The 22,888-nt window shown below is 43.7% G+C and overlaps 2 protein-coding genes across 4 annotated transcripts in view; one reads left to right on the top strand and one right to left on the bottom strand.

The window, feature by feature from the left end:
- SYN2 (synapsin II) overlaps positions 1-22,888 on the bottom strand; it is a 203,153-nt gene that overhangs the window by 27,373 nt on the left and 152,892 nt on the right. The window contains exons 2-7 of the mRNA XM_077857785.1: positions 19,688-19,745; positions 18,344-18,435; positions 16,076-16,232; positions 11,552-11,641; positions 1,405-1,467; positions 861-1,003 (exon numbers count right to left, since the gene is read on the bottom strand). Coding sequence (XP_077713911.1) covers positions 861-1,003; positions 1,405-1,467; positions 11,552-11,641; positions 16,076-16,232; positions 18,344-18,435; positions 19,688-19,745 — 603 coding nt within the window. The remainder of the gene's footprint in view (positions 1-860; positions 1,004-1,404; positions 1,468-11,551; positions 11,642-16,075; positions 16,233-18,343; positions 18,436-19,687; positions 19,746-22,888) is intronic.
- Positions 3,344-22,888, top strand: part of TIMP4 (TIMP metallopeptidase inhibitor 4) — a 36,079-nt gene continuing 16,534 nt past the window's right edge. Inside the window, exons 1-5 of one of the 3 annotated variants that reach the window (XM_077857791.1) lie at positions 3,355-3,947; positions 5,163-5,260; positions 5,658-5,772; positions 8,346-8,470; positions 9,117-14,351. In XM_077857791.1, the coding sequence (XP_077713917.1) occupies positions 3,809-3,947; positions 5,163-5,260; positions 5,658-5,772; positions 8,346-8,470; positions 9,117-9,314 (675 nt within the window). In that variant the 5' untranslated portion in view covers positions 3,355-3,808 and the 3' untranslated portion in view covers positions 9,315-14,351. Of the gene's footprint in view, positions 3,948-5,162; positions 5,261-5,657; positions 5,773-8,345; positions 8,471-9,116; positions 14,352-22,888 lie in introns of those variants that run through there. The other 2 variants (XM_077857792.1, XM_077857793.1) reach the window with 2 other exon arrangements.

Genomic DNA, 22,888 nt, shown 5'->3' on the forward strand with positions numbered 1-22,888 from the left:
GCATTCTTATGTACGTTATAGAAGATTGGGTCATCTTTAAATCTTTTCTTTCTCTAAATTCGAATGAAGGAAACTTAACTTTCCATTCTGGCAAATGGACATAGTTAGGTGGAGAAGTCATCTATTCTCATAACTACTAGGCTTTTAGTGCTGTGGAGTGTTTCCAGGGCTATATATTTTCATTTAGGAGTTCCTTAACCTTTTCTGAGTTCTGGAAGCCTGGTGAAGCTTATGGATTCCTTTCAATATATAAAAATATATAAGATATGTGAATGTATAAAATAAAGTACATAAGATAACAAAGAAACCCAATTATTTAAAATAATTATCAAAATATTAAACAAATCTGCAATTATTAGAACAATATATTTCTTTGTAAATAACAAAAGTATTTTCAGGTACAAATGCAGTGACAGTTCTAGTAACTACCATGATTCCTGAGTAGTGATAAAAATAACTGGTATTTAAAGATACCTGGCGTAACTGTAGTTTGAATCAAAAATCTCTGTGATTACCTTTAGTAACAAAGGCACTTGTGCTGTTGCTACTACAATAGCTTATTGTGGTTTATAACTGAAGAGATGTCAAATTTCATTTAGAAGCTAGTGAATAAATGAATAATGAAATAAATGAATAAAATAAATATTCATTTTATTTCTCATCTTAGTTAATGGGACCTCCTCTGACTAGAAAGGAACTCAGGCTAGGATTCCCTGACTTGAATGGCACCCTCTCTCTGGTCTCTGCCTTTTGGTCCAGGTGAGGCAAAACTGAGAGTTGGCTGCTATCTGGAGGCTCAGATATTCCACTGGGCTGAGGAGAAAGTGAAGAGTATCTGCTGGGTCCCCAGCCCCACTCACATATAAGCCTTGTAGTTGTTGCCTATCTTCTGGACCCGGATGTCATACTTGGCGTCAATAAAAGGCTCTGCTGTGGCATACGTCTGGGTGAGAGCCACCACACTAGCAATGTCCTGGAAGTCGTAGTGGTTTTCCACTTTGACCTAATGTTGGAGCAAGGCAGAGAGGAAGAAAAGGAGACATACCAATACATACACTGAGAGTCACAAGAGCTCTGAGCCTCTAAACCCATCACGATGTTGTCAATCTGTATGTAAACCTGGATGTCACATCTCCCTAGGACACCCCTCCTCTCTAGTTTCCCCTCCTAGAACTCAGGAGCCACACTTGCTGTAAAGGGCCCAAGAACCCAAGTGAGTGGCCTGTACTCTGCTTGTTGGAAGAGGTCTGTTTGGGTAACACTCATGGCTTCAGAGAGGCCAAATCATCTCCTTAGAAAGAATAAATGGGGAAAGGAGGCAGAATAATCCATAATAAGGCTCTCTGAAAAGTGCCCTTCTTGGCCTCAACCCCAAAGCATAGCAAACCCTTACCATGGCCTTACCTTGCCCATGCCTGAGTGAGCATGGCCAATCTTCACCACCACAGGGAATGTGGGCAGTGTCAGCTGAAAGCAGAGGAGGAAGGAATGAACTGGTCAGACTGTGCCTCATCTCTGTGGAATCTTACAGATATTTTTCTTGGTAACACCTTTGGAAGGGTCCTTTAAACAACTAGACCAACTTACTTGGTTTACAAATTAAATAACTGAGGTCTGTAGAGTGACAGTGACCTGCCTAAAGTCATAGCATACTAGTAGCAGAACTGTAAGAACCCTGTTCTGCCACTCAGTACTCCACATCTTCAAAATTCATTGCTTCAATCTCTGCATTAGACAAACCCTGGGCAGGATCAGTCCTTAACCAAAGCGAATTTAGAAAAAAAAAAAGCATCTTTGAAAGGGTGAATCCTGTTGTATATAAATTGTATCTTAGTAAACCTGAATTTAAAAAGAAATATATCTTGGAATCTTAATGTCCCTTTGTCATATACCTTTTAGTACCCTCCCCTTCCCCTTCAAATGTCCAGCTTCCTATTCTGAACCTGGCCTTTTCCCTTCCTTTCAGTGTCTTCACTGTTCACCAACACTCCAAACTCACCACCAAACACAGCGTTAGGATGCTAAGCCCTCTTTCTGCCCAGTTTGGGGTCTGGAAGAGAAATGACTTAAGAATTCAGCATGCTTATAATTTGAAAGACATCCTTAAAAGTGTAAACTCTATTTTGGGATAGTCATACTTTAACAGAAGGACAATAGAAACCTAAAAGGAGAACTATCCTCCAAAGGCAGGATTTCAAGTGGTTACAAGGTGGTGATGGAGGAAGTACTAGGGTGGAGTGGAAGAAGCACTATACCATATGTCAGGATATTTGCACTCTAGTCCTCTCTGCCATTAACTTTCTGCAAGTCACTTTCCCTCACAAGTCACTTTGTCTTCACATTTGCCAAACAAAGAGGTTGGACTGGATGCCTTTTCCCATGCATCCAATACATCAGGCTCTATCTTGGTTCGAGTGTTATATGAGGAATCAACCTGGTCCCCAAATCTCATCCTTCTCAATCAGACTCAGCTCTCTTTCAATTCTTTTCTTTTCAAACATCACTATCACATCAAAATGGGAAGATATCTTTTGAAAAACTTAAAGTTAACTCTGATAAAAAGTCAGATTCCTATGGGAATTCTGGGTGTGGACAGATACTGGGAACACCCAACCTGAGGATTTCAGTATTTCTGGCTGAGACTAGTTGAAGCTGGGGCAAAGAGCTTCAAAGGGCTTTGGAAACATGTAGTTCAAGCCTATATAATGGGGAAGAAAGTGAGGTAGAGGTTGCCAGAGAGGCAAAGGTTGCAAAGCTACCTTGTGACAGAATCAGAACCTAGCCTTCCACCTTCTAGTTCAGCACTGTGTGGGAATATCCTACAATAATCTCCTGGGTCTCTTATCCTTTGGAGACTTGGAGCCCTATGCTCTGTCAAACAGAGCAGACAAGGCTCTGGTTGCAGTGACCCCATGAGCCTTGGTTCTTTGACAAGACTCAGTCTTCTCCAGTGAATAATGACACGAGACAAGAATCAGTGGTCTGAGAATCCAGGGTCTGGAGAGGGCTTTGAAGTCCCAGGTTTGCTTTAGGTGATGGGATAACGCCCGCAAGGAGCACGGTCCTCGGCCATCTGCAGAGTCTGAGGCTCTGGATATGGGAAAGGGTTTCTAAAGCACAGGCTGCTTTCTCTGACATCTCTCCCCACCCCCCAGCCAACAGCGCCAAGACACACACACACACCCCAACTTTCTCTGTCCTATTCCATTACTGTTTGCTGTTGCTTTGGAGCCTCATAAATAGGGCATTGAAAACACTTCCTGCAGCTGAAAGAAGCCCTGAGTAGCTTGTCTCATTCCCAGTGTGCAGCTCAGCAAGAGGTCCGTCCTCTCTGTCACTGTCTCTTTTGCCTGTTGTAATTCTGTCTGCCTCTCTCTGACTCTGCCTGTCTCACTTTCTGTTTGTGCCTCTCCTCACTCTTGTTCCTTCAGAGTGAATCACAAGCCCTGGGTCTTTCTGCCCTCGTGCATTTGTCTTTGTTTCACTTTCTTTCTGCCTTGACACCATCCTTTCTCAGTGCTTTCCCTCTACTTCTATAAGGCTTAATTGCTCAGGCAGGGAAATAGAGGCCAGAGGCCTCTCTCCTGGCTTCCCTCTTCATTTTACTGAGCCTGCCAGTCAGGAGAGCTGTGGGTCCTGCAGCCGTGGGTGGCCTACTGCCAAAGGAGGGAGGAGCCCATCCGGGCGGGACTGCTCCTAGGTCCACCTCAAAAAGCCTGGGGTGGGGGGCGTGACGCTTCTGGATGCGCCCTGGAGGGTCTGTTTGGTCTGACAGTCCTCGCAGGCTCAGTCGGGGCTTTGCGGTGTCATGCCCCGGGGCCCCCGGACCGCGCCGAGCTGGGCGCTGTTGCTGCGGCTGCTGGCACTGCTGCGGCCGCCGGGGATGGGTGAGGCGTGCAGCTGCGCCCCTGCGCACCCCCAGCAGCACGTCTGCCACTCCGCGCTTGGTGAGTCCGGAGGCCCAAGAGGTCCACAGCAGGGGGTGGTTGTGTGGGGTTGGTCTGGGGCTGAGCTGTAGACCTGGAGTCTGAAGGAAAAGGGAGGAGATCAAATACTGCACCAGTTGCCTCCTACTGGGGCTGATGGGTGGGCAGGGCCGGCGCCATAGCAACCTTGCAAGCTCAGAGCCTGGCTGACTTGCAAGGAAATGAAAGTGTAAGGGACCCCCTTAATGAACCCCTGCCCCCTGCCTACTGCAATTATGGAGTGTCCCTGAACAAGTCACAGGAGCTATCCAGTGATTATTCTGAACTACTGGATGCGGGGAGGGGGAAATAAGGGCCAGGGGACTGGGCATTCATTATAAACATCCCACTGTGACCAAGCCTATAATTGTTTACTCCATGCACCCCCACCCCAACATACACACACCTTTGCCCCTTCCCTTTCCTTTGCCTGGAATGCCCTTCCCCCATACCTTTAAATTCCTGGCAGACTTCTATTCATCCATCAAGGTCTTATTTAGGTATCTCTTCTCTGAAGACTTCCTGACTCCTTGGTGTTACCACAGTATCCCTAACATTTTTGTACTGCCAGTATACTGTGCTGTTATTCTTTGTAAATGTATTCTCTACTAGACCAAGAGTTCTGCAGGATGGGAGACCCTGTCCTAACCATATGTATGGACTAGTACTATTACCTAGTGTTAGACCAGGCACAGAGAAGAATTTTATAACCAGTTTTTGATTAATGCCCAAATGGCGAGAGATAAACTACCTCTGTGCAGGGTCAGAACATATTTATTAATTCAATAAACATTTACCAACATCAGGTCTGGGTGGACTCTGTTGAGGCCTCAGACTATGTAAGTAGATGACTGCAAACTGACTATTCTCAAGGGGCTCCTCTTCCTTCTTCTATCCTGATGCCCACCTCCAACCCACTGCAATCTAGGCTATGCAGGTAAAGTATAGAAATTATACTTTAATATAAAGTATATTCTAAAGAGACCTAATAGGCCTGAGGGGTTTAGAACTTCCAGCAGCTGCAGAGGAGGAGTTTACAGGTCCCCACTCTTATATACATGGTCCTCCGTACAATCCAACAAGACCTAAACCCAGAATTCCCTCATAAAATTCTTCAGGGGGCTCAGGTCATCCAGATGCCAGATGGAACTGCTTCAACAGGTTGCTGAAGTTCCCCTCTTTTCTCTTCTTATGCAGCAATAAGGGCCAAAATATCCAGTGAGAAGGTAGTTCCTGCCAGTCCAGATCCTACTGACACTCAAAAAATGATCCGGTATGAAATCAAACAGATAAAGGTACATGGGGACAGGACAGGGCATTAACCCCCTCGGGCTATTGGGAGGAGTGGGGTCTGTGTACTGGGAGTGGGGCTGGTAGGTCAGGCAACCTGGCTCATTGATCCTGGGGTATTGATGCTGAAGTGGCAGGGAGGAGGCCCCACAGGCCCTTAGGGGTCCATCTAGTCCTACAGCTGCCTATGCGTGAGGCTACTAGAGGTATTCTCACTGGAATAAACCAAAGTTTAGATTTTTCATAAGAGAGAAATGATCCAGATGGGCCATCTGTGTGTGCCAAATCCTGAACTAGACTTTTGTTTAAAATTTTTTTTTTTAGATTGAGAAGTGAGTTTTTCCTGTTAAGATAAAAAGTATACTCACTGACTAAATATTGTTTTTTGTAATTGCCTTTCAGATGTTTAAAGGGTTTGAGAAAGTCAAGGATGTTCAGTATATCTATACACCTTTTGATTCCTCCCTCTGTGGTGTGAAACTGGAAGCTAACAGCCAGAAGCAATATCTCTTGACTGGTAAGTTAAAGACCAACAAGTGGCCCTAATAGTCTCTGTCCTAAGCAAAGCAGTCAAGAAGGAGCCAGGGCTCCTTGGGCAGCAAGCTGAGCTAGGTGGCATTTTCTTGGGCATAAAACAGAGTTGTATTACTAAGAGGCAGCCTCTGAGTTGGGAGAAGCTGTGGTAACCTTTCTTTCAATGAAGAGTCTTTATTACAGTGATCTTGGCCACTGTTTCACTGTTTTAAGGACAAGCTGCTCTCCCAGCCTAGGGCAGCTGGTTCCATTTTCAAACAATTTTAATTGATGTTAAGTTTGATATCTTAAGCCAAAAATATGCCACTCTGAAACTGCCCCTTGTGAATTCAGTTCTGCCCTCTGCCTATGATAATCCCTCACAGGCCTGAGGACCATAAATACATGCATTCTAGCTCTAGGCCTGCTGGTCATGGTTCCCAGACCCCTTCCTATCCTGGCCACTTTCTCAAAATGGGATAAACACTGTCCCTGTCCCTACCCTCACACAGGACCCCAAACTGGACACTGTATACTATAGGTGATGCCTTGGTTTCACAGAAAAAACAAGGATTGTGCATGTGCAACCTTGCCCCACAACATATATACTATAGTTACTGTAGTCTATAATGGCATTAACTTTAGGTTGCTATGTTGGGTCATGATCTTGGCTCATAGCCTCGTTGGCTAACTCACATTAAAGACCATATTCTGGGGTACAGTAAAGCACGGTCTTTAACAGAAGCCTTGAATCTAACAATTCTAACAAATCTCTATGAACCTGGGCCCAGGCAGGTCTCCATACTCAACTGGTTGGGACAGAGTAGTTAAGAAACCACACAAGAATATGACTCTGTGAGTGAATGAACACAATACTAAATTATTTTATAGTTTAGGGAAAAGAGGTATCTGTGTGGTTGTAAACAATAAGGAAAACTTCACTGTGTAAATGGGACCTAAATTGCCCCTAAAAGAAGAAAAATATTTGGAAAGAAGGCAACAAAAAGAAAAACACAGCAGGTGAGGAGAACAGAAGGAATTTCCACTATCTGTCCATCCATTCAGCAATAACGACCACCCACTCACTGCCAGGCCTTGGGCAGGAGTGTAGAGACTTAATGACAAGCCACAGTCCTCAAGGAGCTCACAGTCCATGCTTGGCTCTTGAGAAGTCATAGCCATTAGAAGCTACACTGGTAGAGGCTCCCCAGATCTAAGGATGTGGAATTGTGTTGATCTGGGAGCCTCTGGATGAGAGAGACAGAGGCAAGGGCATGCCACTGAGGCCTCCAGGTCCCAGGATTAATAGACAAACTTACTTCATTCCCTCTGTGTGCTAGCTCTCTGCCAGGCACTGTGGTGCATTCAGGGGAGGAGAAGACATGTTCTTTGTCCTCAGTGTCAAGTCTCACTGATAGGTGGGGATAAATGACAAAATACAAGTCCTCTGAAAAGTCATCAGTGGCCCATGCTCTTCAGAAGAAGGCACAAGCTCTTTTGTCTAATGTTGAAAGTCCTTGTGACCAGAACACTGCTGACCTCTCCAGCTTTGTCTCCAGCCATGTGTGATTGACAGTTCCTAGCCCCTCATTTCCCCCAGAGCTGAAATAAACTACTTGTAGTTGCAGAAGGTGTTCTGCTGGGTTGTGCCGCTCCACCCTGCACAGGGCAGTCCAAATGTCCAGAATTCCTTTCCCTCATTTGTCTGGCAGGTGAACTCCTACCCACCCATTCAAGGCCAAATGCAAGCATCATCTCCTCTGAGACACCTTCCTTGCCCCTCACCCCTTCCACAGATAGAGATAATTGTGCTTTGTTCATTCTTATAGAACAGGATAATTTTTATCTACTTATCTATCTGCCCTACTGTTTATTAAGCTCCTTTGGAAAGAGATTCCGTCATATGTATTTCTGGGACTAAGTCATAGCAGTTGCTCAGTGAATAAATGAGTGACAGAAGTTCTAAGAGGGATATGGGCTAGGGTGGTCAGAGATGGCTTTGAGGACACTGTGGTACTCAAAAGGGTCTTTGGAAGCTAGGAAAGGGTTTGATAAGTAAAGAAGGCGTGCTTTTCTGTGGGGAAGGGGAGAGACTCACCAGGATAGGTATCGACAAGGCAGGAGACTAGGCTGTGTAGATGTTGGGAAGGGTTGGAAAGAGGAAGGGACCTATTATTTATGGAAGCTTCTGTGGGCCCGAGCTGTGCTGGGAACTTTACATTCTCTCATTTCATCTTGACGACAACTTACTACTTTCATCTTTGAGCTGAGAAGTCATGTGACTTTCTGAAGGTCATACAGCTGTAAATGAGAGAAAGGGGGTTGTACCAACAGTCTGACTTTAAAGCTCTCTGCACCACATTAAAGGCCTTCATCCTACAACTCTCTCTCATATGAACATAATCTGTTAACATCTTTAATATGTAAATTACAGAGTTTTTTCTGGTTCTTTAATTGAGCTTCATGCCACCAAGAAGCCATTGAAGAAGCGGCATTTCTGAGCTCTTTGAGGACCTGGGTTCCTGGAGGTCCACAAGCAGATTCCTCATGCTAGGTTCTCCTCCATTCCCCTTGAAGGTCAGGTCCTCAGTGATGGAAAAGTCTTCATCCACCTGTGCAACTATATCGAACCTTGGGAGAACCTGTCCTTTTTGCAGAGAGAAAGTCTGAATCATCACTACCATCTGAACTGTGGCTGCCAAGTAAGGGAATGTCCATTGGCAAGGTCTTTGGGGGGTGAGGGAAGGGTCTTGAGCCTTGCAGCCTCACTTTTCATGTATTCCTTCCTTTGTGCATGTGTTTACTCATGTATTGTACTGTATTTGAACCAAATACATGGACCAAGCTCTGTATGAAGTTGGGGATGGGGAAGCAAGATGGTCCATAGTCCATGATCCCAAAGTACTTACATTTTGGCTGGGAAGGTGGCCATCATATAAAGAATGAGATAATATAGCTACCATTTAAAGAGAGTCTACTTTTTGCCAGGCCCTGTAATGTCTATCTATTTAAAATATTTAATTTAGTCTTTATAACAAATTTATGAAGAGTTCAGATTTCTATTTTAAGGCAAAGAAATTAATGCTATAGGAAGTGAAGCGATTTGCTCAAGGTCAGTGGTAGACTAAGAACCCTGAGGCCTGTCTGACTCCAAAGATACCATTAGAGAGGCAATACTGTGTGTTAGGAAATTGGGGAAAGGGGACTCAGGAGGAAATTTGGGGACTAGGAAAGGCTTCAGAAGTCAGGGGCATTTGAGCTGGGTTATAAGCATATGTAGGAGTCTGAAAGGCAATAATGGAAAAAGAACACCCTACTCATGTTGATGTTGTGTGGCTATGACTCTAGATTACCACCTGCTATACAGTGCCCTGTACCATCTCAGCCCCTAACGAGTGCCTCTGGACAGACTGGCTGCTGGAACGGAAGCTCTATGGGTACCAAGCCCAGCATTATGTCTGCATGAAGCATGTTGATGGCACCTGCAGCTGGTACCAGGGCCGCCTGCTCCTCAGGAAGGAGTTTGTTGACATCATCCAGCCCTAGTAGGGGCCAGTGACCATCACATCCCTTCAACCATCCTGAAGCCCAAGCCAGTTTTCCTTCCCTGTGGAGCTCTGGCTGTCACCACCTGCCTCATCACTGCCAGCCAATGGAAAGTACCAATGGATAGTTTGGCTAGAATTAGGATAGGGATGGGGTATGTTATAGCTTGTATCCAAATGCCAGCCCAGCACCTGTCAAGGGCCAGGGAAAGTAATATGACTTTTCTAGCCAGCCTTCAGCCCATCTCTCCTGCCTCCCAAACCCTTTTAGTCGAGCTGAAAGCTGTTACTGAAAATTTTGATTCTGGCTTAGTTTGTTTTTTAGGTCAGAACTATTCCCTTTTCTATTCCTTTTTCTCTTACCTTAACTGATCTGATAGGGGAGAAATGATTATTATACATATGAGATGATGTAGCCTTGTGATGTACAATACCAGAAAGTGGGCTGACAGAATCAGAATCAGAACAAACTGATTTGGGGGAATGAAAAGAACAACCCACTATGGCTGTATGTCCTCTACTCATGTCCCCACTCAATCTAATCCTCTCATATACTATTATCTGTTTGAGGGAAACTCTTGGGGGATACAGTCACCAAACATGAGACCTGCAATGGCCTAACCTCCCTCCACATGCTATAATCTCCTCGATACCATTCCTGGCAGAGGATCTAGTCCAGTTAGCATGCCTCTTTAGGCAAGAATAGACTTAGGTATGGTCTCTGCAGGTTAACTATCCTTAAAGCCCTCCACTGATATCCATAAAGCTTCTCTTCTGTTTCTTTTAGAAAGCCCTTCTCTACTAGATTACTAATGGTTTTATTCCTAATTCAGAATTTTTTAAGCCAAAAAAAGCTTTTCTATTGTAAGATGAAATTCCCCTTTAGCTTTTGACACCTCAGAGAGATCTTAGCAGGTCCTCTCTTGAGGGCAAATTTCAGGATAGAGGACAGGAGAAAAGTAACACAAGGACACTTGGGGGAAAAGATGGTAGATGGGGAATGTGTTTTGCAACTGTTGCAACTGTTTTCAGTGGTCAGCCCTGCTAGACATTATGGCAGGAAAAAAGCCAGTTTTATTCCCTGTCTACCCTTCAGTTCAGTCCCCATATCACTGCGGGTTAGAGTCTCTGAGAACTCCAAGTACAGATCCCTTAAGGTTCCTTAGATTCTGCAAGGCTTCTAGCTTGCCCTGAAAGGGAAAAGCCCTTATGTTCACCTCAAGGATTTATTAAGGATGAGGCCTTAAAGTTCCAGAGCCTCTTCCTGGCAAAGATGAAGGAGGTAGTTATTTTCAAGGCCCAAGGTTGCTATTCATTTTTTATGTGTGGTTTGCTAATAAGCAGCGCCATCTCCATATGCCAAATGAAGGTTCTTGATTCACAGAAATTGTTCAAATGGAGATCCCTTTTGGAGCAGGGAGTGGGAAAGGGAACAAACATGATCACTGTCCCACAGTACAATACTAGAATGTTATGGCAGAAAGTCTCCATTGGTGGGTTAAGCAACTGACTTAACTAGTGGTCACCAACTGACCTTTCAGGCCTGGGGCAGAGGATGTAGGGACAGAGAAGAAGAAGACAGTTGAGCTAGAAGTTGTCTTAAAGGAAACACATTAGCTTTAGTCCTGTACCAACCAACTATGCCATCTCTCTGCCCCTTCTGACATCCTAGCATGGCCTCAGAGAAGGCACAGTGTTAGTTAGCCCAGTCTTATCTCAATCTTGAGGAAGCCAAAGGAATGGAAGGGCCTGGTGAATAATAACAGGAACAACACCTTACATCTGAGGAGTGCTTCACACTTTTCCAGAAGACTATTACTTAATCTCACTTACATTTTATAAGTACCATATTAGATATCCTGGTCAGAAATAATGATGCCCATTTAACTTTCCTATTGGGAAACTCACACACAGGGACTCTAACCTAGTCCAGTGACATGTGGCAGGGCAATGGCTAGAACCCAAAATAGCAGGATCTTCTGATTGTTGATCCAAAGATTTCTTACTTTTTCAGCTTCATAAAATGCCTTTGTTTCTGCTCTTCCCTATTGGGTCTCCGGATTTGGGAAGCAAGAGGTTGGCATTTAAAATTCAGGTGCTCTAGCCCCACAAAGCAGGTCCACAGTTAATCCCCAACAGAGTCTCGGGGGGTTGAAATGCTGAGGCATTTAGAGCCCCATAATCACCAAGCTCAGAATATAAACACCAGAGGACTAAAGTCCCCACTCAATCTCCTACCATCTCTTTATGGTTGGGGTAGTATGTCTGCTCAATGAGTGGGAACTTCTCTCCTCCCAATGTCTTGTAGATGGCCACCAGCTGGGCAAACTGTAAAAGAGAAGCAAATATTTCAGCTTATCTAGACAAATGCAACAGACAAACATCAATCTATCAAACAAATATTTATTGGGTTTGCTATGTTGGAGGCTTTGTACACTGAGGATATAAAAGAGGTATACTATTCTTATTTTTAAAGAACATATGCATTAGTTGGGGAAGGGAGAAAGAATGCACTAACATTCATTCAGTACCTATATGATTTTAAGGATATTTCATTCATTCCTCATATCAAATTGATGAATTAGGTATTTTATAATCTTTATTTTACATATGAGGCTCAGAGACAGTACAAAAGTTGCCTAAAGTCACAGAGCTGCAAAGAGATGAAGCTGGGATTGAAATTTGGGTCTCTAACTTAAACACTTGCATTCTAGAGATGGCAACTGATAAAGCTAAATAGGTAACATGGGGACAAGTCATGAAAGTTCAAATGCCAGGAAAGGAATGATAGCTTTTTTTTTCTGCAGGCAGTCTGAAGTCCTAAGAATTGGAGCAGGGGTCATGAATAAAGCTATTCTTTAGGAAGATTTTCATGCTCATGGTATTCAGGATAGATAGACCTAGTCTCTCTAGGACTTACTACTCATTTAAGAACTGAACTCACTGGATCCTTCACCTATGAGAAACCAGAACAACTCTACAAAGAAGAGGTGAGGTACACATACTTACAGTGTGAGGGTTGAAAACCCTTTGGCAAACATCTAGCACCTCCTGGAGTCCCTTGCCCCCACATTTTATAAGTGAAGAAACCAAAGCCCAGAGAGATCACTTGTCCAAGGCCACATAATAGTTGAGCCGTATTCATAGCCAGGCCCTTTTATTTTTGATCTGTAACTCTTCACATGGCTGCCTTTCAGACTCTGCAGAGACCATGCTTTTCCCATAGTAAACACACAGGCCTTTTCTGCTCAATCCATTCAAACACACACCCACTCAAACACCTATCTCCAGTGCCTTGGCAGCAGAGGTAATCCAGCATCTTCCCTCTAGTGCTACTTAGGTTAGTTTACAATCTAACCACTGATATCTGGAACTGCTAGAAGGAAAAGTTGCCAGATCAGACTTGCCTTCTATTTACCAGAGAAAGGAAAGCTAGAATATTTTTCAAAAGCTCAGGACTTATTCTCTATAAGGGATGTTGGTACATGAGCCAGTGGGGACAGAAGGTATGGAGGGAGGAGTAGAAACTTAGAATGGATTTTTAGAAAAATGAAGTCTTCTGGTTCTTGTTCTGTCTGGAACTTGCTAGGTGCCCTTTGGGCAAATGATTTCTCCTCTCATTTTTTTTATATATAAAATGAAAGGAGTGAATTTAATCAGTTCCTCAAACTTTTTGCCATAAGGGAACACCATTTTATTATATTTCCCCCCAAACTCCATTATCAAACTGCAGTTTAAGTGATCATATATTGTGGTCCTTTGTTGGCAAGGATAGAATTTATTTTTGAAATACTGGAAAATCTTGGAATTTCTGGGTCACTCCTCTTTGTGGAACGGCTATTGACTGTAGATCTTGAAGGCCTCCTCCAGAACTGAAAGTATGATTCAGGGACTCTCAAACCCTCAAGATTTTGTTATTGAAAGAGACTTTAGGGATGCCTGGATGGCTCAGCAGTTGAGCCTTTGAGAATCATGCCTTTGGCTCAGGGAGTGATCTCAAGGTCCAGGATCAAGTTCCACATCCGGCTCCTTGTGGGGAGCCTGATTCTCCCTCTGCCTGTGTCTCTGCCTCTCTCTGTGTCTCTCGTGAATAAATAAATAAAATATTAAAGAAAAAAAGAGACACTTTAGATCTTGTAGACCAAACATCTCATTTTACACATGAGGAGATGAGGCTAAGCTAAAGAAGCAAAGGAGAGCACAGGTTCCTAGATCACCCCTGGAATTGGGACTGCAGGACAGCACCCAGGTAGGTCTCTTCCTGCTCCTTGCATTCTCCATTATACTTGCTGTCCTTGCCATTCTTTGGTTTTTCAACTTGCTTTGATTGTCAAGACCAACCCCTCAGACTTTTCTTGCCTTCTCTGATTCTTCCCATCACCCCATCTGACCTTTAAGTCCTGCCTGCCCAGATTCCTGCCTCTGGATACCTGCCTGAGCTCCCATAGCTCTCCAGCATCGCCAGCAAGCGGATGCCAGCTCTGCCTGACAACCTCTGTCCTGCTGCAGCCCACGCCCTGGCATGGCACTGAGGCATGTGGGGCCTCATCTTTCCAGCATGTGGGAGAGTTACACAGACACCACAGCAATGCCAAGAAGGCCCACGGCAAAATCCCAGAGTCCTGGAACAGCAAAACTAAAATGGCAGCCAGTTAGGTCCGTGGGAGCTAGTTAGGTCCGTGGGAGCTCACCCTACTCTACTCCACTCCACTTTTAATCTCCAGCAGTCCCTGTCAGCTCAAGGTATTGGACTTGGCATCTAACCCCTGCCTCCTTTGGAAACTTAGATTAAGTCACAAGCACACAGTTACCAATTAAACAAATGTAATATCTGATAAGGGTTATTTCCTTTATGCATAGACAAAAGAATGGATTTTGGAGCTGGGGGTGGTGTTGGCAATGAATAGGAAGATAATTGTTCATTACCACCACTTCTTCAGTGAATCGGGAAAGACTTCTTGAAGAAATGAGATTTCAGAATCAGTCTGAGCTTAATATGTTATCCTTAGCCCTCCTGAAAATAAATGCTTTAATTCAACTCTTGTGTCTCTGCCTCTAAAAAACCCAGATGGAGTGATAGGATTTTTAGATAAATTTGCAGCCATATGGGATGGTGGCATTCTTGCTTTCTCTGGAATGCTACCTTCATTGATTGGGCTATTTCTGCTTCCAAAATTCCAGGGCATAGCCTGCCCTGACCAATTTATAACAGTAGATGTGCTCAGAGACACAATGATGCAAGGCAGAGCCTTGACAACCCAACTGAGGCCTCCTCTCACACCAAAAACAGCCACAATAAAGAAATAAAGAAAATATGGTCAAAAGTCATCCTCTCAGAGGGACCCTCCTTTTATAGTCACCAAATTTGTTCACTCCCATTAACAAACAGAGAACAATATATAAAATGCCATTAATGGGGCAGCTGCTTAATGAAAATGAAGGGAAAACTTGGTGTCTGGCCAGGGAGCCTTGCTGTTCTCATGTGATGCCAAAGGCAATGTGCTGCGATTGTGAATGGGTGAGAATGTGAACCCTCACCAGATCCCAGATCCCAGGAGGGGCAAAGCCTTAGGCATAGGCTCTCTAATCCTCCCACCTTGGCCTCTGGCATAGTTTTGGAACATAAAGCAGGGGACTATTTTCTTTAAGAGATCCTAAATACTAGGAGAATATAACAACCAGACTGTCAAACTGGTGACAGATACTACTATTATTCCTAGTTTACAGACAAAGAAATCAGGCACAGAGAGGATTACTTAACAAGAAAAGAACTAGCAATAGCAGAATCAGCTCCTTTGGCTATGAGGGAGCCAAATTCTAGCAGGTATTGAAAGGGTGGGGAAGGAAAGGACTAGGGCTTATTATGTGCAGTAGGGAAGGTTATATGACTAGGGAGAAAAGGGAGATCCCTAGAAAACAAACTTGATAAAGGCCTCAAATATGCTCTTCCATGATTAGTAACACATTCAAATCATACAACACTTTTAGCCTGTTTCTGCAAAACTCTAGGATTCTTAGATGCCTCAGGCCACAGAGAAAGGCTGAATAAGTGATCAGGAACCCAACCCTCCTTCCTCAACCATAGCAGCTCCCACTGACTCCTCATTCTTTGGTCTTTGTCTTACACTGTCAGGTCTCCCTGGCTTCTAAGGGAACAGTGAGTTCAAGTGTGAGGAAGCCATCAAGAGCAGAGGTAATGGGTCCGTCTAATTAAAAAAAAAAAAAAAAAAAAAAAACACCCCCTCCAATTCCCTGGGTGATGGAGAGGCTTGGGGTCTGAGCACTTTACAGTGACCCTTGGCAAGCCAGTGTGATAGCTGAAGTGATTTTTGAAAAACAAGAGGAAGAGGATGTGATTAGGAGCAGGTGTTTCCTTCTAAGAGGGCAGCCTGGAGCCGCAGTTGTAGGAGCTGGATCCCCACTGGCCTCAGGCCTTTCTAATAGACCATTCAGAGGCAAGAAACGGTATTTTTATTCTTGCATCTTATGACTGAGGACATCACTTGCAGACCTATAAGGACTTCTTTACAGAATCTTTGCGTGACTTTGTTGTGAGGCCAAAGGTCCACTCTGCAGCAAAGATACCTCAGCCCATGATAATGTTTTAGCACCCACCCTACCCCATGTCCCATCTGAAGCTCCTCTTACATCCTCTCAGCTGTGCCGAGTGTATCTTGATTACCAGCGGTGCCTCCTGGGGGACTGGGAGATACAGGACCTGGATCCAACCCTTTAACCTGGGGGGAAGGGGACCTCACTCACCACCCATGGCTTGTCACAGAAGTTGTAAATTGATTCCAGTGAGTTGATGCTGGGGAGGCCTGCATACTGCATACCAATGATAAGGTGGCGGAAGTCCTCATTCTCTGCCATGCCAAATGCATGCTGCCGGATAAGCACAAAGTCTGGCCGGAAGGACCTGGTAAAAATGTAGAGGCAAGTTTCCCATCAACCAGCACCTCAGGTCATATGCCAACTTACCTCCTATTTCCAAAGCCCTAGACAGTTAGGTATTATGGCACTTCTTAAAGAAGATTCAAGGAACAGATATCTGAAGCTCTCATTCCTCTGGATTAAGCATTGTCTTTTTCTAAGGTACAAATTCCCTCAGGAGGGAAGAAACATTTTCAGACCCTCACACCTTAAGTGAACAAGAATTTATGTGGTCCCTATGGGGCAATAAAAGAGCAGAAGTTTCTTGTGGCTTCAGAGTTCATGTTCCAAGAGGGTCCCAGTAGACTTTGAAGACATATTGCCTGACTTCACCACCCTGCTATGGAGATTCCTGATCTCAGTGTCCTATTCTGACTCTTTAAAGCTGCTCCTTAAAATAGGCAATGCCCTCATCAGGTCCCCACGAGAGCAAGGGTCCAGGCTGGCTGAGAACAGATGCCAAACTTTCCAATGTTATTCTTCCAAAGTGTACGCTAGGGAGGGGTGCAAATATTTTTCGAAGAACTGAGGTTGAGCAATGGCTACAGGAAGCACTGGGAGTACAGAATGTTCCCATGCATGGGAAGGCTCCCTGCATTTCCCTCTAGCCAGCAAAACTCCTCAGCCGCTCCTTGCTCATGCCCTTACTCCAGGGGAACGCCACCTTCCCAGAGAGTCCATTCTGTGGCAGCATTCTCCCTCAAGGCTCTGGAGCTTGCCAGCTTCACACAATATGCAAATACCTACCTGGTTCTTTGCCCAGGCACCCATCCATCCCCCCACGTACAGCTGCAGTACCACCTGGGCTCAGAGATTGGTCTTTTAAAGTGGGGGTGGAAGAAGCTCTCCTTAAACTTCATGCCCATGCCCTCTTCAAGGAACTTAGCATCAAGTCAGGATGGTATATACTGGAGCTGTTCTGATCTCCTTGTGCACCAGTTCTGGGAAACTAGCCAAAGTCAAATCTTACATGGCAGTTTTAGGTACTGAGCCCTAGATTTCCTACACTGGCCAGGTCTTAAGTTCCTATACTCATAACTGGAAGGGCCTGTCTTATTTTTGCCAGATCCCTCCTGGAACCCTGCTATGGAACTTTCTGTCACCACCTGCTTGTATGCATATATCCCTATGACTCATTCTACCTACAGTTGTAGGGGCCCATCATTCTCTCTTGAGCTAACTCCCCACCTGGATGGACATTTCTTTTTCTGTCCTCATCTCTAGGATGGATGAGTTTACATTTCCTGTTGCTAGGTTCCAGACACCTGAACTTTGCCTTCCCTGTCACTGAGCCAGTCCCTATTGGACATCGGAGACCTCAGTGTCAGGATGCTGCAGACTGAGGTAGGGAAGAGGATGAAGTGAAGATTCTTCCTGGAGCAAGATTCTGATATCTGAAAACCTGATACCATGCTGAGCCCCTGGGAAAAATGACACTGTGGAAACCATTTTTTCCCATCTGGAATTCTCATGATCTCCCTCACAAAATTGTTGTATTAAACTTGGTCACATCTATAAGTTACCCAGCATACCACCCGGCATGTAAGTGCCTGTAACTACAAATTTTTCTTCCATATACAATGTCCCTTCCAACTTAGACTTTCCTATCAGAATTCCCAGGACTGAAGAATATAGAAAGAATACAGGGCTGGGAGTTAAGGGAATTCACATAGAAACACAAGGCTCTTCTACTGACTCACTGAGTAAATCTAAGCAAATCAAAGTAAAATAGGTTGAACTAGAATTTTCAAACCTTTTTTTAAAGCAATGGAATCCTATTTTCCAGGGTAAATATACACAGAGATAAAAGCACAAAAACCACACTGGTGGAAGTGGCGCTGGAATCCTAGAACCCTCTGATAGGAATCTGATTACCTCTGAATGAGTCCTGAGTTCTTTCTCTACCATTGGATTAAGAGCTCTCTGAGAGCAGTAGCTAGTTTTCTCTGCCTTCCTCTACCACTTCTACATAGCATACATCATTAACTTCTGTACAATATATCCCATCCCGCTCCAACACTTGACTTTGAAACCACCTTTGCAAACCAGAGACAATAACTCTGAAGGCCAGGACACTGAGGACAGAAGGAACCTTACCGGACAACCTTTGTGCCGTTCCGGAGTACCTGCATATCCACAGCATAGGTCCCATCTGCATGGGCCACCAGGTTGAGCTCTGAAAATTCTGCCTGGAAAATAACAGTAGGGGATAAAAGGGTAGATTTCATGTTATATATACATTTTTTTACTACAATTAAAATTGTAAAAATAAATAAATAAAAATAGTAGGGAACTAAGGCCATAGTCTTGGCTTTACCAAGTTCTCCACAGAACAACAGCAGCCCTCCCACCAAACATTTACTCAGTTTTCAAAGCATTTTCACAAACTGATTTCATCTCACTCTCATAGCAAGTCTTTGAGGCAAGGAGGACAAAGATAATTCTCCCCATTTATAAAGAAGCAGTTAAATGACTTTCTGGACAAACAAAACTTATTGTTGGTAGAGATAGGAACAAAGCTCAGGTCTTCTGACTCCTCTGTGCTGCCTTTCTACAAAGTAGGAGTGCAAACTGGGGCAACATGTCCTCTGTCAGTTTCAACATAAAAACACCAGATTTTAGTATGGCAACTGGGTTTTACTTCTGCTCTGCCCCCGTTAGCAACATGGACTTTAGGCAAGTCACTTGTCCTCCTGCAAGGGTGGGAGGGGAGATTGTTTCATCTATAAAGTGGGAATAATTTTTAATCAACCCTGACTATCTAACAAGTTGTTTTAAGAGCTAAATGCAATAATGGGTGGGAAAGTACTCTGTAAATTATAGCACACTGTGTAAGGAATGATGAATAACTTCTATTATTACATAGAAAATACATGCATTGTTGAAACTGGACATCCCCTTCTCCACCCAAATGGACTTCTCTATTTATCATGAAGCAAAGGGTAGAGGAAGATTTAAAAAAAGGGGGCGGGGGGCTTTCAGGGCTTTACTACATTAAATGAAGAAGGTGTTTTTAAAAAATTCTCTCTGAAGTGTAGCTTCATGACAAGTAGGCACTACTGCAGGTGCATAACTGAATGACAGTTATATACCAACCCAAGAATATTATGTCACCAACAATATGGAGATGTGGCCAAGTGTCCCAGGAAGACATTCTCCTAAGGTCTTCCTTAGCCTGAGAATCCTGCACTACAAGAGGCCCTAAGAACCACATTCCTTGCTTTTCTACAGACAACAGGACCATGAAAAGAAATCAGGGAAGTTGAAAGGCAGCCTTCATGGCCATATCTCATAGAGAGAAAAGCCCCAGGGAAAGGGGTGGGGGAAAGGAGATGGAGAGCCTGGAATCCAGTGACGACTCTGAAGAACTAGATGGTTCACTCTGAGATGTTGAGAGAACAATGATGACGCAGATGTAACACTGGGCCTCAGGGTAATTACCTGTTCCACTTTGATGTCATAATCTCCAAGGACTTTTTTACCCCGGAAGCACTTGGCCCTGAAAAAGAAAACAACCCACACAAGTTAGTTTTGTACAAGTATTTGAGATCATAAATTTACTATCATAAAGAAAAGGATCACAGCAGACAGAACCCCAGAATGAGAGTCAAGAGACCTGGGATAGGGTTGGACCGTAACTCAACTACTAGAGCATGATGAGACAGCCTCAAGCAAAGCACTTCTTTACGCTCAGTTTACCCATCCATAAAATAATCCAATGCACTATTTCACTCCCAGCTTTTGGGATTTTATGATAATACCCTTTATCTTTGGGCTACAAAAGAAGTCTAGAGAGCAGCCTGGGTGGCTCAGTGGTTTAAGTGCCCAGGGCGTGATCCTGGAGTCCCAAGTCGGGCTCCCTGCATGGAGCCTGCTTCTCCCCTGCCTGTGTCTCTGCCTCCCTCCCTCTCTCTCTCTGTGTCATCATGAACAAATAAATAAAATCTTAAAAAAAAAAAAAGGAAGTCTAGAAATAGGAGTTTCCCTAATATGATTCCTGGTAAAGATCAGGTCAGTCTCACACATCTCTATACTTTTCTTATCTTCCCCCATCCTACAACTCACTCTGATTTTTTAGTTGGGATCCACCCTTGGAATTTTAGTGTTGTTTTTTTTTTAAAGATTTTTATTTATTTATTTATTTATTTATTTATTTATTTATTTATTCATTCATTCATTCATTCATTCATTCATGAGACACACACACACAAAGGCAGAGACATCGGCAGAGGGAGAAGCAGGCTCCCTGCAGGAGCCTGATGCGGGACTCAATCCCAGGACCCCAGGATCACGACCTGAGCCAAAGGCAGATGCTCAACCACCAAGCTACCCAGGCATCCTGGAATTTTAGTTTTTAAAGAAACTGTTAACATTTTACTGCTTCATATGTATACTTTCAAAAAGGATTTGAGGCAATTAATAATTTAAGAGGCAAATATAACCAACAAAGTAAGGATTAAAGGACAATGAATGACAAAGTGTTAATTATACCGGAAAAGAAATTTCAAAAATTAGGAGGCTGAGGAAAGTTACTATAATTGAACAGAAAACCTATACTGTATTTCTGAATTTCAGTTAAGAAAACTACTCAGTCTGAGTTATACAGTACTTATTATTTTCCTATATTGTCACAGATCTAAAGGAACCTCACATTAATGCCTCAGGAGCTTCAGAGTCCCTTGTCAGTGGACCATGTTTATGTTTATATTGATACCCATTCCTACTTTACCTTTAATCTCCCCATTTCCCACAAGATTTTTCTTATCTATCCACTTACACTAGTTTTCCATGTGTAAAAGGGCCTTTCCACACTATACCTGCTAGTGAGGTTGGTCTTTCCCAGTGCCTTGAAATTTCAAATTAGTTATGTTTCACTGGAGGTTTCTAAAAGCCTCTCTCCAAAATAAAGGGATAAACATTTATTGGGCATCATGTTCTAGGAATTGTGTGAAAATTGCTTTCAAGAACATCTCATTTAATCCTCATAACAACTTACTATATAGGGATAAAGGTCTTCATTTCTGAGATGAGGAAACCAAGACTCGGGAAAAAATAGCCTATCTAAGGTCACATGGCAAGTTAGTGACAGAGCCAATATTCACAACCAAGTTTGAGTCCTGTGTTCCTGGGACTATATAGTACTGTCTCCCTCTGCTGATTCATTCTCTCCATCTTCACTCCCACCCTTACAAAAACTGATTTGTGTGTTGCACTGCATGTTTTTTTCTCCATTTTCCTTCTTCCGCTCAAAGGGACTTAATGTTGCGAGCACTAGTTCCACTACAAATACTTCCCACCCTGGTTCCTGTGAACTACCCAGGATGAGGCCAGGCTATTTCCTTTCCTCTCTGGGTTCTGGAACAGTCCGTTCTAGGAAGTTGTCATTTGTCCTATTCAAGTCCCTGGCCATCCTCAAATTGTTCCTCAGAGGCACTCAGCCATCATCACTGAAGACTATCCCTCAACCTTTGCCCCAATACTTCACTAAGCTTCATCAGCTTGCTTCCAGAACCCTGTTCAACATTTATAGCTCAGCAATCCCCTCCAGCAAGGGGCCTATACCCCATCCTGTCCCTTTGGCTACTGTTCTTATTTCTTTATTTATGGATTTACATGATAGTCTATACATGGCACTATCACTCCTCTATAGATCTTGGGCTCTGTATGCTTTTATCCAGGACTTTAAAAAGGAGAAATGGAGTAAATGACCCTGGAGTATCACTCCTCTATAGATCTTGGACTCTGTATGCTTTTATCCAGGACTTTAAAAAGGAGAAATGGAGTAAATGACCCTGGAGGTTCCTTTCTTGTATTGATGAGATATGTCTACCTTTTTACCAGCAATGCTTTCTGATGCTTCCTGTCTCAAAATAGCTCTTGTTCCGTGAGGTTAGTCTCAGAGACATTAACAACAACCTCTCATTCTGTATGAAACCTTGCACTTTCAAAGCACATTCCTTGCCTTATTTGTTCCTCACAACTTAGTGAAACAGCCGGGGCAGATAGTACTCTCTGTTTGACCGATGGGGAAATTAAAACCCGAAGAAGTAAAATAATATGGCCAAACCACAGAAAAGTTCATAGGAGCTAAGTTTACAACTAAGAGTTTATAGCTATCTTGGCTTACAAGTTGCCAAGTATTTTAATTCGCTAACTTATTTTGTGAGTTTAAAACACTGATGTTGAAGTATATTTATAGATTCTGGCTTGGTTTATCTGCCACTTCCTGCATCTGCCCATTGACCAAGTTGGCTAACGATACTGTTTTCATGCCTTTTCCCCGCCCCCACCTCTCCAATGATCTTAATGCCTTTTCCTTAAGGTAATCTGTCCTGTTGAAAATTTTAGTCTGTGTTTCCTGACTACAGGTCACTGACCTCTGTTGGCTGAGCACAATCTTATGGAAAAGGAGTCAAAGATGGCAGGCAAATACGGCACATTCTCCTAGCTGTAGTGTTTGGAAATTTAGGTTCCAGGTTTTTTCATGAAAAATCCTGATACTAAGAGAGCACTGTTAGGATATAGTGTGTTAGAATCCAGGGGAATTGTGAATCACAGGGCTCTGAAATCACAGTCTAGGTGGGAATCCTAGCTGTACCCTTTCCTGGCTCTATGACCTTAGGCAGTGGCTTAAATTAAAAC

This window comes from Canis aureus, chromosome 19 (assembly GCF_053574225.1).
Source record: "Canis aureus isolate CA01 chromosome 19, VMU_Caureus_v.1.0, whole genome shotgun sequence".
NCBI lineage: Eukaryota > Metazoa > Chordata > Mammalia > Carnivora > Canidae > Canis > Canis aureus.